The sequence below is a fragment of the Somniosus microcephalus genome, chromosome 2, assembly GCF_052327205.1.
Source record: "Somniosus microcephalus isolate GS21.2 chromosome 2, FLI_Smic_1.0, whole genome shotgun sequence".
NCBI lineage: Eukaryota > Metazoa > Chordata > Chondrichthyes > Squaliformes > Somniosidae > Somniosus > Somniosus microcephalus.
The window spans coordinates 284,015,420-284,030,950 of NC_140988.1; the positions used below are offsets into that span (position 1 = coordinate 284,015,420).

A 15,531-nucleotide genomic window follows, 5' to 3' on the forward strand; every position below is an offset into this window, starting at 1 on the left:
TGAAAGGATCCAATGTCAAAAAAATTCAGGGCAGTGGTCACTTTCATAGTGATAGACAGCTGTTCTTCGCAAAGGTTGCACAGATGTGCAATGGCAGGCCTGGACAATCACACCCTTTGAACACAGAGCTCCTCCAAGAGGTGCTCGAAGGACCTGTGTTGCCTAGAAGACATGCTGTGGACGGTGTCTTCTGCCATATTCTCCTCGCCGCCCCAGACAGCTGTTCTACCTTCTCCAGAGCGCACGGGGTGGGGAAGTGGTCTGTTGTGGTCAAAAATGTAGGGGGTGAGACTAGAACTGTGGGGGGAGTGGTCAAATGCAAGTCTCAGGTAAAACTGAGGGAAAAAAGGTTGAAAAAACATCTACAAAGCCAGAAATCAGCAAAGTTTGGAGATTCTTCAAAGCTCTCAAACTACTAATTTCTGCATGTCTCAGTGACTGGGGGAGCAGCTGTGACTATTTTATATGGGTCTAACTTTCCCAGAGTGCAGTAGTGACATAAAGCCAGGAAATTTCTGGGAACAGCACTCCTATGCAAGTGAGCCCCATAAGGCTTGGGCAGAATCGTCGGAGATACCAAAAGGATTGAGGAAACTCGTGTTTAGTGCAGTAATGGCTTAAAAGCTAAAGAAAGCGAAGATGTTCAGGGCCAAAGGGTCTGTTTATGGTCATCTGAACCAGAGGTCAGAGCTCAATCTCCCAAAGTAGCTCAATTAAAGCCTTGTTTATATTTTCACCTCCACAAAGATCATACTGAGTTTGGATCAGGCTGACCTGATGCAATCTTACCCAGTTTATACCAAAGTCTGCCTAGTGTCAGTTCAATTACTCGAGCGTGTTACATATTTAGCACTTATACTCAGGTTTCATTTACAGCTTAAAAGCACAAGAATGGATTTTGCCAACACATAGATCTACGCCCCCCCGCCCCACCACAGTCAAATCACTGTGGCAGATATATAATTAAAATCTGTATACCTATTGTTATAAATCTCATCATTCATCAAGAAACTACTCGTGAAATAACGCTGGATGGCCAGCTGGTGGCACCGTCCAAGGAGTATAAATACTCGGGCGTCGGCCCCAGCTTGCCAGGGACATTTTATAAGACAAGGAACTAGTGAAGTACAACTAGATCTCCATGTTCTGAAACAAGTTGATTAAAGCCTTGCTTTATGCTCAAACCAAGTGCGTAGTGAGTTTTATTACATCACCTATATCTTATTATGTCCATTTTTGTTTAATAATGTTCCTGTGAAGCACCTTGGGATGTTATACTACATTAACTGCACTATACGCAAGTTATTAAAAATCTTACATTTGTGCACATTTCCTGGCTGCACACTTGACTTCTTGTTGTCACATTTTTATCACAATTTTTGCGTCAACTTTTTCTCATTATAAATTCCAACGTCAACATTTATAATGGGTTCTGCCGATGTAAAATAATCACGCTGATTGTACAATTTGGCCACTGGGTTCCAACAACTTGCTCAAAATGTCTTCTGAAAATATTTAGCAATTTTTTTTCCCCTCCGTAACTGAAATTTCTCATCCAAAATAAGGGTTAAAACAAAATAAAAGAATTCCATATTTTACAATGACATCATAAAATTTACTCACTGAATTATATATTTTTGTCTTAAAGCACTGCTACATAATCTACAGTAACAAACATTTCTGTGCTTTGCCAGGGGACTTTATTGTATTAATTACGATATCTTGTTTTGTAGAAATGGCACGTTACATGGCTAGGTAAAAATGGCATAAATGGTTTCCAAAGTGGGTAATACACAGATTGTAGGCCCAAGACATTAGAGTGTGGAATTTCTGTGGGGGTTCTCTCGATTGCCTGCTGTAACTTTGGCAGAAGATCCTCGCAAAACCCAGGGCTTCCATGGATCCTTTGCCAAAGTTACAGTGGATGATTGGGTGAACCCCCTCAGAAATTCAACCTCTAGATATATATAGATTTTTCCATATGAAACAACACTAAATACAAGAATGTGAATTACAGAAGAGATTATTTTGTACAGATGTTGTTTAAAAAGTCATTAGAAATGCAAGCACAGCTTTTCACGCACCCCTGAATGAAGCGCAACAAATATCACCAGTGCACAGTCATTCGTAATGATTTTCAAAATGTTCAGTATCTAAGGACCATATCTTCAGATAGCTAATAACTTACAGAAATAACAGTAATACAAATTCAGGATAACTTTCACAGAAACCTAATCAGACAGAAATAGTGGAATAAACATTTGGTCAGCCTTTCTTCCATATCATTATTCACTTATTGCAGGATTAAATTGTTTCTTCTTCCCAAAAACTATTGCATATTGTAACAAAGTGACACTTAAAAAAAAATCAAAAATGTAACTTTCATACTTAAGCTACACTGATTTGTTTCACAAAGCAGCAATGGAACTATTGGAAGTTTCAAGCTTGACATAAGTGTGACTAAAAGACTGTAAGCACAAATTATTCCTGTACAGGAACCTAGCTGCACATAGCACTGCATTTTCATGGAAATATCTTAAGTGTTTTAGTATCTATAGTCTTATAAATGGAATGTATGATTTTATCTACAACAGTGTAAAGACATCCTTTGGCAATCCTATGGGAGGGAGACGAAAAACTGAGGCACTAGGCATGAGCGTAGGATATTTTTTACCATTTCTCAGTTGTACATCTCACTCTGAAGGATGGTATCACAGTGCTCAATTAAAGTGAAAAAATATTCTGGGACTCACGGCTTCAAGTCCAGTTCATAAAATTATTTACATAAATGTAAGCATCCTATTTTTTTTTAAGCAATAACCTTTTTATTCTAAACATGATTTAAATTTCTGATTAAATAAATAAAATTCACAAAGATCTATACTTTGATTGGTATACAACACATGCTTATTAACAAAGACAAAGTAGTGCACATGGTCCCATTTACAAAAGAGAATTTGTTGAACACTTGCACATATTGGCACGAGGTATAAATTAGAAACCAAAAAAAATTGCAGTGACCACGCCACTGAAATAAAGGAGCAACGCTCGAATAATCCAAGATTCAACTGCCTTCTTCAGCAGACCGTAATTCAGATTTCAGTTTGACAAATTCTTTTGCTACTTCATCATTGGTTCTTTGTGATAGTATACGAAGGACAGTTAGTCCCGTCTCATCCATGTGAATTCTGCGGCCTAGTGGACACCAGCAAGCACAGCTGCCTTTATCTGCAATATCTCGTAGTTGCATTAAAGCAATCCCAATAATACGATCTTCTCTGGCAAAGCAGTAATCCTTCACACAGACCTGAAGTTCATATGAATCTGGACCATCCTCATTACCCAATATACTGTAAAGGGGGAAAGAAAAAAAGCTTTATTTCTCATTGAGAACAGTTTTCTAATTTGATGCAAGGTTATTAACTAGACATCATTTTAAAGCATCAGAAGTATTTGAAGAAAATCAACGGCATATCAGATTTATGTCCTCATACTTAAACTATACATAGTATAGGCCCTGAAATTTCTTGGGGTTCCACCACAATCCCACTATAACTCCGGTGGAACATACCAAAAAATGACAGGTACCCAGTTGTGCTGAGTCTCTGCCATTTCTAGTATTTTCTGGGCAACCTTGTAAGGGACAGAAACTCTGCCTGCTCTTTACAGGGGAAATATGGTCAAGGGGGCAGTCTCGGTGTTAAGAATTCCATACGCTGGGTATTTCCGCTTCCCAGGCCCAGGATATTACTGGAGGCTGCTGCGCTGAATGAGATAAAGCATACTGAGTGGAAGTAGGCCCAACCAGGGAGGTCCGGAACAGAGAAGCAGCCTGCAACTCCTAAAAATTCAGATATTTAACCAAAAATAATATTGACGACATGGAGCAGTTGAGGCTAATAGCATTGATGCATTTAAGAGGAAGCTAGATAAGTACTTGAGGCAGAAAGGAATAGAAGGATATGCAGATAAGGTTCGATAAAGTAGGGTGGGAGGAGGTTCGTGTGGCGCATAAATACCAACATAGACCAGTTGGGCCGAATGGTCTGTTTCTGTGCTGTAAATGTTATGTCCTGATGATGTCTTCTGAAGTGTTTCACAGCCAATTAATTATTTTTGAAGTGCAGTCACTTGTAATGAGGCAAACATGGCATCCAATTTGTGCACAACAAAGTCTCACAAATAACAAATGAGATGGATGACCAGTTAATCATGTTGCTTGAGGGTGGGAAGTTGGCCAGAACACCGGGGAAACTTCCTATTCTTGTTTGAATAATGCCACCTGACAGGCAGACGTGGCATTATTCAAACCAAAGTTTAACCAAAAGACAGCACCTCTAACAATTCAGAACACCTTCAGTATTTAACTGAAGTGTCAGCCTGGATTACATGCTCAAGTCTTAGAAGAAGGCTTGAACAAACAATCTTTTGACTCAGGCCAAAGAGAGCTACGAATTGAGTGAAGCTGCACTAGCCACTTTTACACAGCTGCTTGTTTAGTTCACATTCTGGATGATCAGCACCCATGTCACCTTGAATTTAAAGTACTAAATCAGGCTCCTTGATCTTGGCAACATAATTGATAACCCAGAATTTAAAAAAACGTGGAATTAAAAAGTGAAGGTTATACAGGGACTTTGAAAGTAGGGCTGAGTCATCCAAATTCACCCTATATACATAGAAGGTGGGATTCAGAGTACTGGCGGCAAAGGATGCAAAAACTGTACCGCTGTCTTGAGACTAAGAAAAAGTGGCTCATCCTGCCAGTGGCTTTACCTCCAGCAACACAGGTAAAATCAACTTCCTTAAGGCAGGTCTGCAAGCTATCAGGTGGCAGTATGATTGTCGCAGTTAAGATTACAGCGCTACTGCTATAGAAAAATGTGAAATGGGGAGCAACATGAGAAATTGCAAACAGTGCTACAAAGGAATAGATGAAGCAAAGAGCAAGAATCAGAACTGAAAAATAAGATGTATATAAGCATTTTTCTAACAGTTCTTTAAAAAATCAGTAACACCAAAGATTTCTCACAATTTCAGCACTGATTCGAACAGAGAGTTGGCTGCTAAAGACTAATATCAGACTGTCAAAATTAGTGAGTGGTTACTTACTAATTAAACAATATTTTTGAGGAATGTAAAAGACAATTACAGCAGGAATATCAAAAATATTTACTCAAAACCATTGCAATCAAGAAAATTTCATGTTAGGTCAATGTTTAATTTAAATTTTACTTGCTGCCTTGTGGTGATGGGCATTATGCTTTGGATATTGTTGGGGGAGATGGCTTATCGGGGGAAGTCAGCAGCAGCCAACTTCCTGGCACCGTGGGTGGCTCTGCTGCACAGGACGGGAGGAAAAAGAGTGGGAGAGCTATAGTAATAGGGGATTCTATTGCAAGGGGAATAGATAGGCGTTTCTGCGGCCGCAAACGAGACTCCAGGATGGCATGTTGCCTCCCTGGTGCAAGGGTCAAGGATGTCTCGGAGCGGCTGCAGAGCATTTTGGAAGGGGAGGATGAACAGCCAGTTGTCGTGGTGCATATAGGTACCAACGATATAGGTAAAAACCAGGATGAGGTCCTAAAAGCTGAATATAGGGAGTTAGGAGGTAAATTAAAAAATAGGACCTCAAAGGTAGTAATCTCAGGATTGCTACCAGTGCCAGGTGCTAGTCAGAGTAGAAATAGAAGGATATTTCAGAATATCCAGGAATTCCTCCTCCACAGTATTGTTACTAATTTGGTTAGCCCAATCTATATGTAGATTAAAGTCACTCATGATAACTGCTGTGCCCTTACTGCATGCGTCTCTAATTTCCTGTTTAATGCCATCCCCAACCTCCGCATTACAGATGAATATGTGGCTAGAGGAATGGTACAAGGGGGAGGGATTCAAATTCCTGGGACATTGGAACTGGTTCTGGGGGAGGTGGGGCCAGTACAAACTGGACGGTTTGCACCTGGGCAGGACCGGGACCGATGTCCTGGGGGGGTGTTTGCTAGTGCTGTGGGGGAGGGTTTAAACTAAAATGGCAGGAGGTTGGGAACCTGTGCAGGGAGACAGAGGAAAGGGAAACAAGGATAGAAGCAAAAGACAGGAAGGAGAAAAGCAAAAGTGGCAGTCAGAGAAATCAAGGATTTAAATCAAACATGGCCACAGTAAATAATAATTCTAAAAGGTCTAAGAGTGTTAAAAAAACAAGCCTGAAGGCTTTGTGTCTTAATGCGAGGAGCATTCGTAATAAGGTGGATGAATTAGCTGCGCAAATAGATGTAACGGATATGATTGGGATTACGGAAACATGGCTCCAGGGTGACCAAGGCTGGGAATTCAACATCCAGGGGTATTCAATATTCAGGAAAGACAGGCAAAAAGGAAAAGGAGGTGGGGTAGCCATTGCTGGTTAAAGAGGAGATTAACACAATTGTAAGGAAGGATATTAGCTCTGATGATGTGGAATCTGTATGGGTAGAGCTGAGAAATACCAAGGGGCAGAAAACATTAGTGGGAGTTGTATACAGACCCCCAAACAGTAATGCGGAGGTTGGGGATAGCATTAAACGGGAAATTAGAGACGCATGCAATAAGGGCACAGCAGTTATCATGGGTGACTTTAATCTACATATAGATTGGGCTAACCAAATTAGTAACAATACTGTGGAGGAGGAATTCCTGGAGTGTATACGGGATGGTTTCCTGGACCAATATGTTGAGGAACCAACTAGAGATCAGGCCATCTTAGACTGGGTATTATGTAATGAGAAAGGAATAATTAGCAATCTTGTTGTGCGAGGCCCCTTGGGGCGGAGCGATCATAATATGATAGAATTCTTCATTAAGATGGAGAGTGAAGTAGTTGACTCAGAGACTAGGGTCCTGAATTTAAATAAAGGAAACTATGATGGTATGAGGCGCGAGTTGGGTAGGAATGATTGGGGAATGTTACTCAAAGGGTTGATGGTGGATAGGCAATGGCAAACATTTAAAGATCGCATGGATGAACTACAGAATTTGTTCATCCCTGTTTGGCAGAAAAATAAAACAAAAAAGGTGACTCAACCGTGGCTAACAAGGAAAATTAGGGATAGCATAAGATCCAAGGAGAGGACATATAAATTGGCCAGAAAAAGCAGTAAACCTGAGGATTGGGAGCAGTTTAGGATTTAGCAAAGGATGACAAAGGGATTAATTAAGAGGGGGAAAATAGAGTATGAGAGTAAGCTTGCAGGGAACATAAAAACTGACTGTAAAAACTTCTATAGATATGTGAAGAGAAAAAGATTGGTGAAGTCAAGCGTAGGTCCCTTGCAGTCAGAATCAGGGGAATTTATAATGGGGAACAAAGAAATGGCAGACCACTTAAATACATACTTTGATTCTGTCTTCACAAAGGAGAATACAAATAACCTCCCAGAGATGTCGGGGAACATAGGGTCTAATGAGAGGGAGGAACTGAATGAAATCAGTATTTGTAGGGAAATGGTGTTAGGGAAATTGACAGGATTGAAGGCCTATAAATCCCCAGGGCCTGATAATCTACATCCTAGGGTACTTAAGGAAGTGTCCCTAGAAATAGTAGATGCATTGCTGGTCATCTTCCAAAATTCTATAGATTCTGGAACAGTTCCCATGGATTGGAGGGTAGCTAATGTTACCCCACTATTCAAAAAAAGTGCTGGAGAGAAAACGGGGAATTATAGACCGGTAAGCCTGACATCGGTAGTGGGGAAAATGCTAGAGTCCATTATAAAAGATGTAATAACAGAGCACTTGGAAAACAGCGACAGGATCGGACAAAGTCAACATGGATTTACAAAAGGTAAATCGTGCTTGACTAATCTACTGGAATTTTTTGAGGCTGTAACTGGTAGAATAGATGAGGGAGAACCAGTGGATGTGGTGTATCTGGACTTTCAGAAGGCTTTCGATAAGGTCCCGCATAAGAGATTAGCGTGTAAAGTTAAGGCACATGGGATTGGGGGCAAGGTACTGACTTGGATAGAGAACTGGCTGGCAGACAGGAAGCAAAGAGTTGGAATAAACGGGTCTTTTTCCAAGTGGCAGGCAGTGAGTAGTGGGGTACCACAGGGATCGGTGCTAGGACCCCAGCTATTCACAATATATATTAATGATCTAGATGAGGGAACTAGATGTAATATCTCCAAGTTTGCAGACAACACAAAGCTGGGTGGACGTGTGTGCTGTGAGGAGGATGCCGAGAAACTCCAGTATGATTTGGACAGGTTGGGTGATTGGGCAGATGTATGGCAGATGCAGTATAATGTGGATAAATGCGAAGTTATCCACTTTGGTGGGAAAAACAGGAAGGCAGATTATTATCTGAATGACAATAGATTGGGAGAAGGGGAAGTGCAACGAGACCTGGGTGTCCTTGTGCACCAGTCGCTGAAGGTAAGCATGCAGGTGCAGCAGGCGGTTAAGAAGGCAAATGGTATGTTGGCCTTCGTAATGAGAGGATTCGAGTACAGGTACAAGGATGCCTTGCTGCAGTTGTACAGGGCCTTGATGAGACCACACCTTGAGTATTGTGTGCAGTTTTGGTCGCCTTATCTGAGGAAGGATGTTCTTGCCATGGAGGGAGTGCAGCGAACATTCACCAGACTGATACCTGGGATGGCAGGAATGACGTATGAGGAGAGATTGGGTCAATTGGGCTTATACTCACTGGAGTTTAGAAGATTGAGAGGGGATCTCATCGAAACCTATAAAATTCTGTCAGGCCTGGACAGACTAGATGCAGGAAGGATGTTCCCGATGGCCGGGGTGTCCAGAACTAGGGGTCATAGTCTAAGGATAAGGGGTAAGCCATTTAGGACTGAGATGAGGAGGAATTTCTTCACCCAGAGAGTGGTGAACCTGTGGAATTCTCTTCCACAGAAGGCAGTTGAGGCCAATTCATTAAATATATTCAAGAAGGAGTTAGATATATTTCTTAAGGCTAAAGGGATCAAGGGATATGGGGAAAAGGCAGGGACAGGGTACTGAGTTTGGATGATCAGCCATGATCTCATTGAATGGCGGAGCAGGCTCGAGGGGCCGAATGGCCTACTCCTGCTCCGAGCTTCTATGTTTCTATAATGCTAAGGCATCTGAAAAGGGTGAAGCCAAATGAAACCATAATAGAGTAGAATTTGCACAAAGCTTCTATACCTTATTCTTTTGCAGTATCAGAATCTTCTAATGAGCTGTGTCGTTTCCTAATTATTTGTTTCCCTTATTACCCATTTTTGATTACAGGTGTTTGCTTCAATCAATTCCCAGTCATTGATTAAAGCTTTATTTGACTATTTAAAGATGGACTTCATAGGGAACCATTTCATTGTAAAGTTCAGTACTGAGCCTCACGTAACCCCACAGTGCATGCTTGGGCAAAAACAAAAGATTGAATAAACCAAGTAAGGAATGGCTTACATGGTATGGTGACAGCAACTATTTGGGATACAAGGCCTAGACATATACAGGTTGGCACACAGACTATATGAACTGACCTTTGTCCCACTACCAATCATGTCTCATTCTCTCACCTGTCAACACCAGGAAAATCTTACAGTAGTTGTGATCAAAGAGTAGGAGAGATTGCAAGCCTAGTTAAACGGAAGTGTTTGGGCTGGATTTTCCTCTGACACTGCCATGACCCTAACCCGTTTTCCTGGGTTAGCATTATTACCCCCATGCACAGTGGCGGCACAAGAGGCAGCAGGGTACTTTGAAGGGACAGAAGAGCCTTGAAGACAGCGGGACCTGTAGCCTTGTAGGCCTTGGCAGCAACAGGTAAGTGATTAGGGGCCAACTTGGAAGAAGAGGCCTCTACTAGGCCGTCACTCTTCACTACTGCAATTTGGGGCATCTCCATCACAACCCTAGGCCTACTGCCAGGTTCCACCAGGTAGTCCAGGAGCGGATGGGAGAGTCGGATGGTCGTGCTCCACTGCTGCCAGCATTTACATGTGGTTGTCAAGGAAAGGGGAAATTAGTGGTGGTCCCTGTAGTGTATGTACATTTATTAAGAGAGAACTACTTTTACAGCTCCTGTATAATGTAGTACCGGCAGTGACCACACCTGTATATAAGCCTTGAGCATGCCTCTGTACCCCAGTCTTGAGACTACCCTACTCCAGTAAATACCTGTTGATTGTTAAGTTACAGCATCCGTGTGGTTATTGAAAAACATCATACTCTCAGAATCACGGATCTAACAGTGGCGACGAGTGTCGATTCGAATCTACCTGCAACTCTGCATTTCCCTTCGAGGATTCGCTCCGGGAGGGCGGTGGAAGAAAGTCGAGGCCAGAAACACGGGCATCGACCATGAGCAACCACCCAGTCGTCCGGCAGAGAGTGAACATCGCAGGGGAGGGTCTGGAGAGCCGGGCTTGGTTCCCCAGCCATGACGATCAGCAATAGACTGACGACAGGTACAGCGCAGACCCTTCCCGGACAGCGGCGGCTGGAGCCGACTGACGGCGGAGGGAAAGCCGAGCAGCGTCGACGGGGTAAGACAGAGGGTGAAGCGCACAGGGCGCAGCCGGGGGTTGAAAACCGAGTGGCGTCGAGGAAAAACAAAACGGAGAGAGGGTAAAGCAACAGCCGGGTTCAGGACCGAGCGGCGGAAACGGGAAATGCGCACAAAAAAAAACGCACCGAGCACAGCCAGGGCTCAAGGGCTGAACAGTGTCCGCGGGGAGAAGAAGGGAGAGCGCGGGAGACGCCATTGAGCTGCGGAGAACAAGGAAGAGCGCGGGAGATGCCATTTTTAGAAGCCACAGCGGAGAAGAAGGGCGAGCGCGGGAAGGAAGGAAAGCGCGGGAGACGCCATTTTGTGCCAGCGGAGAAGAAGGGGAAGCGCGGGAGACGCCATTTTTGACAGTTAAATCACACCCAGGGATGCCGAAGAGTGGCAGTATCTCTATGTTCGACAATGAAGTCGAAGATTGGGCGACATATGTGGAACGTATTGAGGTGTACTGCAGGGCGAATGAAGTGCCAGATGCTAGGAAAGCACTGGTTTTGTTAAATTCCATGGGTGCAAAAACTTATGGGTTACTGCGAAACCTAATAACCCCAAGGAAGCCGGTGAACAAGAATTTCGAAAGCATAGTAGAAATCCTACAGGACCACTTAAACCCCACACCGCTGCTGATAGCAGAACGATTTAAGTTCCATAAAAAGAACCAACACAAAGACAAAAGCAATGCTGAGTACCTAACGGAACTGCGCAAGCTATCGAAACACTGCCAGTTTGGAGCGGGACTAGCAGATACGTTAAGGGACAAGTTTGTGTGTGGGCTGCAAAGTGAAGGAACCCAGAAACGGCTTCTATCAGAAAAGGATCTTCCGCTGGACAAGACTTTCAGTATGGCAGTATCACACGAAGCAGCCGCAAGGGGCGCTGCAGAGATACAATGGAGACCGCAAGAATATGGAACCAATGAAATGTCCTATGGAACAAGGAAGTGCTATCGCTGTGGCAGAACAACACATGACCAGAAGGATTGTTGGTTCAAGGACCAAGTGTGCAGACAGTGTGGAAAAGCAGGACACATAGCAAGAGTCTGCAGGTCTGGGAAGAAAACCAACAGTAAGAAATCTCCACAGGAGAAGTACAAAAAGGTACACCAGGTGATGGACAGTAGTTCAGACGAACAGAAAAGTGACAGAGACTCCGGAAGCAAGGAGCTGGGTTGTCTGAAACTACATAAGGTAACCAAAATGGAGGATCACCAGACTATCTGGGTTACACTCAAGATAGATGGAGTCCAAGTGAAAATGGAATTGGACACAGGATCAGCCCTAACAGTCATAAACCAAAGAGACTACAAGCGGCTATTTTCACATATACCCTTGAAAGCTACAGAGATTGTCTTGAAGACGTACACGGGGCAAAAAGTCTACCCCAAAGGAAAAATAAGGGTGAAAGTGATATATAAAGGCCAGGAAATACCTAAAATGGATATATATGTATTGCCAGATGGAGGACCACCACTGCTAGGACGTGAATGGATCCGGAAGATACAATTAGATTGGCATTCCATACAGGCACTGAAGGTTGAGGCCAAAAAGGATGACGACGTCACACCTGGACAACTGTCAAAAATGCTAACTGACGCAAATGAAGTGTTCCAGGAGGGACTCGGAACACTAAAAGGCATAACAGCAACGATTAAAATAGAGGAAAATGCAAGCCCAAAGTTTCTTAAGGCCAGACCAGTGCCTTATGCAATCAGACCAGCTGTCGAAGCAGAACTGGAAGGGTTGGAACGTTCAGGAGTACTGTCCAAAGTAGACTGGAGCGAGTGGGCTACACCCATCGTTCCTGTAATGAAGAGGTCGTTGAGTAATACGCCTGGGGAACCAAAGAAGGTCCGCATCTGTGAGGATTTTAAGGTGACAGTGAACCCAGTCCTTCACACGGTACAATATCCGCTTCCACGAATTGAGGATATTTTCGCCTCGCTATCTGGAGGTAAACGCTTCACCAAAATTGATCTAGCCCAGGCGTACTTGCAAATGGAGGAAGAAGAAGCCTCGAAACAATACCTTACAATTAACACTCATAAAGGTCTTTATCAATACAACCAGCTGGTGTTCGGGGTAGCATCGGCTCCGGCTATTTGGCAAAGGGCGATGGATCAAGTCCTGCAAGGGATTCCAGGGACCCAGTGTTATTTGGACGACATCCTGGTCACGGGCGAAAATGACAGTGATCACCTCGCCAATTTGGAGAAGGTGCTCACCAGATTAAAGGAATATGGGCTACGAGCTAATCGCCACAAGTGCGAGTTTTTCCAGAAGCAGATCTCGTATTGTGGCCACGTTATCGATGAAGAGGGGTTACATAAGTCCCCTGAAAAGATTGAGGCAGTAGTCAAGGCTCCAGCACCGGAAAATGTGTCACAACTGAGGTCGTTCCTCGGGCTGGTAAACTACTACCATAAGTTCTTACCAAATTTGTCCACGGTATTACACCCACTGAACACCCTACTGCAAACAGGGGTACCATGGAAGTGGAATGACTAACGTAGACGAGCTTTCCAGAAGTGTAAAGAATTGATCACATCAAAAGAGGTGTTGGCCCATTTCAACCCAGCACTACCAATACGTTTGGCATGTGATGCATCACCCTATGGTATTGGAGCGGTGCTGTCGCACAAATTCCCAGACGGGTTGGAGAGGCCAGTAGCCTTTGCGTCTCGGTCATTAACTTCAGCCGAGCGCAACTACGCCCAGATTGACAGGGAGGCCCTCAGCCTACTGTGGGGAGTAAAAAAATTCAACCACTATCTGCATGGGCAGAAGTTCACCTTGCTGACTGACCACCAACCACTTGTCTCCATCTTTAGTCCTAAGAAGGGCGTTCCAGTGATGACGGCACAACGGTTACAAAGATGGTCCCTGTTTCTAGGGGCGAATCAATATGAAATAGAATATAAAGGCACGAAACAGCATGGAAAGGCTGATGGGCTATCGCGCCTGCCACTGCCTACTGTGGAGGAAGCACCAGCAGTGGACCCTATCGAGATATTTTATTCGTCAATAATTGAACGATTGCCAGTAACGAACGTGGATATAGAGAAGGAGACCCGCAATGATCCGACGCTGTCTCGGGTATATGATTTGACGGTGAGGGGATGGCTAACACATGGCGACTCACTGTTGCCAGCATTCTCATCCAGAAGAGAACAGCTGTCAGTATGCCAGGGGACAGTGATGTGTGGATCCAGAGTGGTGATTCCACCCAAGTTAAGGGAGAGAGTGCTAAATGAGCTACATGAAGGTCATCTGGGGGGAGTGAAAATGAAAAGCCTTGCTAGGGCTTATGTGTGGTGGCCGGGAATTGATCAACAAATCGAAGACCTAACCAAGAGCTGCTCAGGATGCCAGAAGGTCCAAAATGCACCACCACATGCCCCTCTACACCCATGGGAGTGGCCCTCCTCTCCATGGCAACGGGTGCATATTGATTTTACTGGTCCATTCATGGACTCAATGTTCTTAATAGCAGTGGATGCTCATTCGAAGTGGCCTGAGGTGATAAAAATGTCCTCAACCACTACAGAGAAAACGATTGCAGTCCTACGGACCATATTTGCCAGAAACGGCTTGCCAGAGCAGATTTGCTCTGACAATGGACCACAGTTTGTGTCCGAAGAGTTTTGAAAATTTATGAGAAGGAATCGGGTAAGGAATTACACATCCGCCCTATATCATCCAGCCACAAATGGATTGGCTGAGAGGTTCGTACAAACCTTTAAGAAGGCGATAAAGGCCACGTGCGACGATGAAATTCCGCTACAGCATAAAGTGGACAATTTCTTATTAGCCTACCGAAACGCGACACATGCAGTTACCAACCAGACCCCGGCCATGATGTTCTTTAACCAAAGGTTGCGATCACGTCTGGACTTGCTTAGACCAAATGTGCGAAGAAATGTTGAGGATAAACAATTCCAGCACATCAATGAGAAGCCGACAAGGAGCTTCAATGTAGGACAACCAGTCTTGGCCCGTGACTACCGAACAGAGAAATGGCAACCCGGAACGATATGCACACGGCAGGGGCCATTAATGTACACAGTGGATGTCGGGGAGAACATTGTGAGACGCCACGTTGATCAGATCTTAGCGTCACAGGAACGAGTCAACCCCATGTCTTGCGTACCTGGGGATGAACCCGACATACCGGTAGCATCTACCTCCGAACCAGTAGCAGTGGAACCCGATGAACTAACCGATGAAAAGGGGCCAGAATCGCCTCCGCACCAAGAACAAGAACCTCAGGAAAGGCGCTATCCCGAAAGGATCAGGAAGCCGCCCCAAAGACTGAATCTATAAATGGACTATTGTTGTTTAATGTACATGTTAAAGTGTTATTTGTTATTTGAATATTATGGGTACTACTAATCTAAAAGGGGAGGAATTGTAGTGTATGTACCTTTAAGAGAGAACTACTTTTACAGCTCCTGTATACTGTAGTACCACAGTGACCACACCTGTATATAAGCCTTGAGCATGCCTCTGTACCCCAGTCTTGAGACTACCCTACTCCAGTAAATACCTGTTGATTGTTAAGTTACAGCATCCGTGTGGTTATTGAAAAACATCATACTCTCAGAATCACGGATCTAACAGTCCCGTCTGGTGGGAGGAGAGAAAAATTGAGATTGGAGCATGGAGGCAGCGGTAAGTCTCAACACTCCATTTTCTCACCACTTCTGCCATGGATGGGATAGCAGAGGAAAACGCAGCCCTTTATTTTTAGAATCAAATACGTCAAAATAAGCTACACTTTTAAACCAAAATAGTGAATCTCTCAATCAAGTGAGCCTTGATACTTCCTCTCATTTTTTGTATACGGTACCACCCTAGGCAGACTTGTTCAGTAAGAATACGGTGAACGGGTTGGCTTCACCAGAAGACCCATGTTCCTGGTGTGATTCTTAGATCATCTGTATATACATTTATTTATATATACACACATGAATTAATGTTGGAGAAATCCTAGTAGGC

General features: G+C 43.9%; 1 protein-coding gene across 11 annotated transcripts in view; it reads right to left on the reverse strand.

The window, feature by feature from the left end:
• Positions 1-1,593: 1,593 nt before the first annotated feature.
• Positions 1,594-15,531, reverse strand: part of unc13bb (unc-13 homolog Bb (C. elegans)) — an 807,248-nt gene continuing 793,310 nt past the window's right edge. For all 11 annotated transcript variants that reach the window (XM_085972924.1, XM_085972914.1, XM_085972906.1 and 8 more), the window contains one exon: positions 1,594-3,350. In XM_085972924.1, coding sequence (XP_085829050.1) covers positions 3,065-3,350 — 286 coding nt within the window. In that variant the 3' untranslated portion in view covers positions 1,594-3,064. The remainder of the gene's footprint in view (positions 3,351-15,531) is intronic.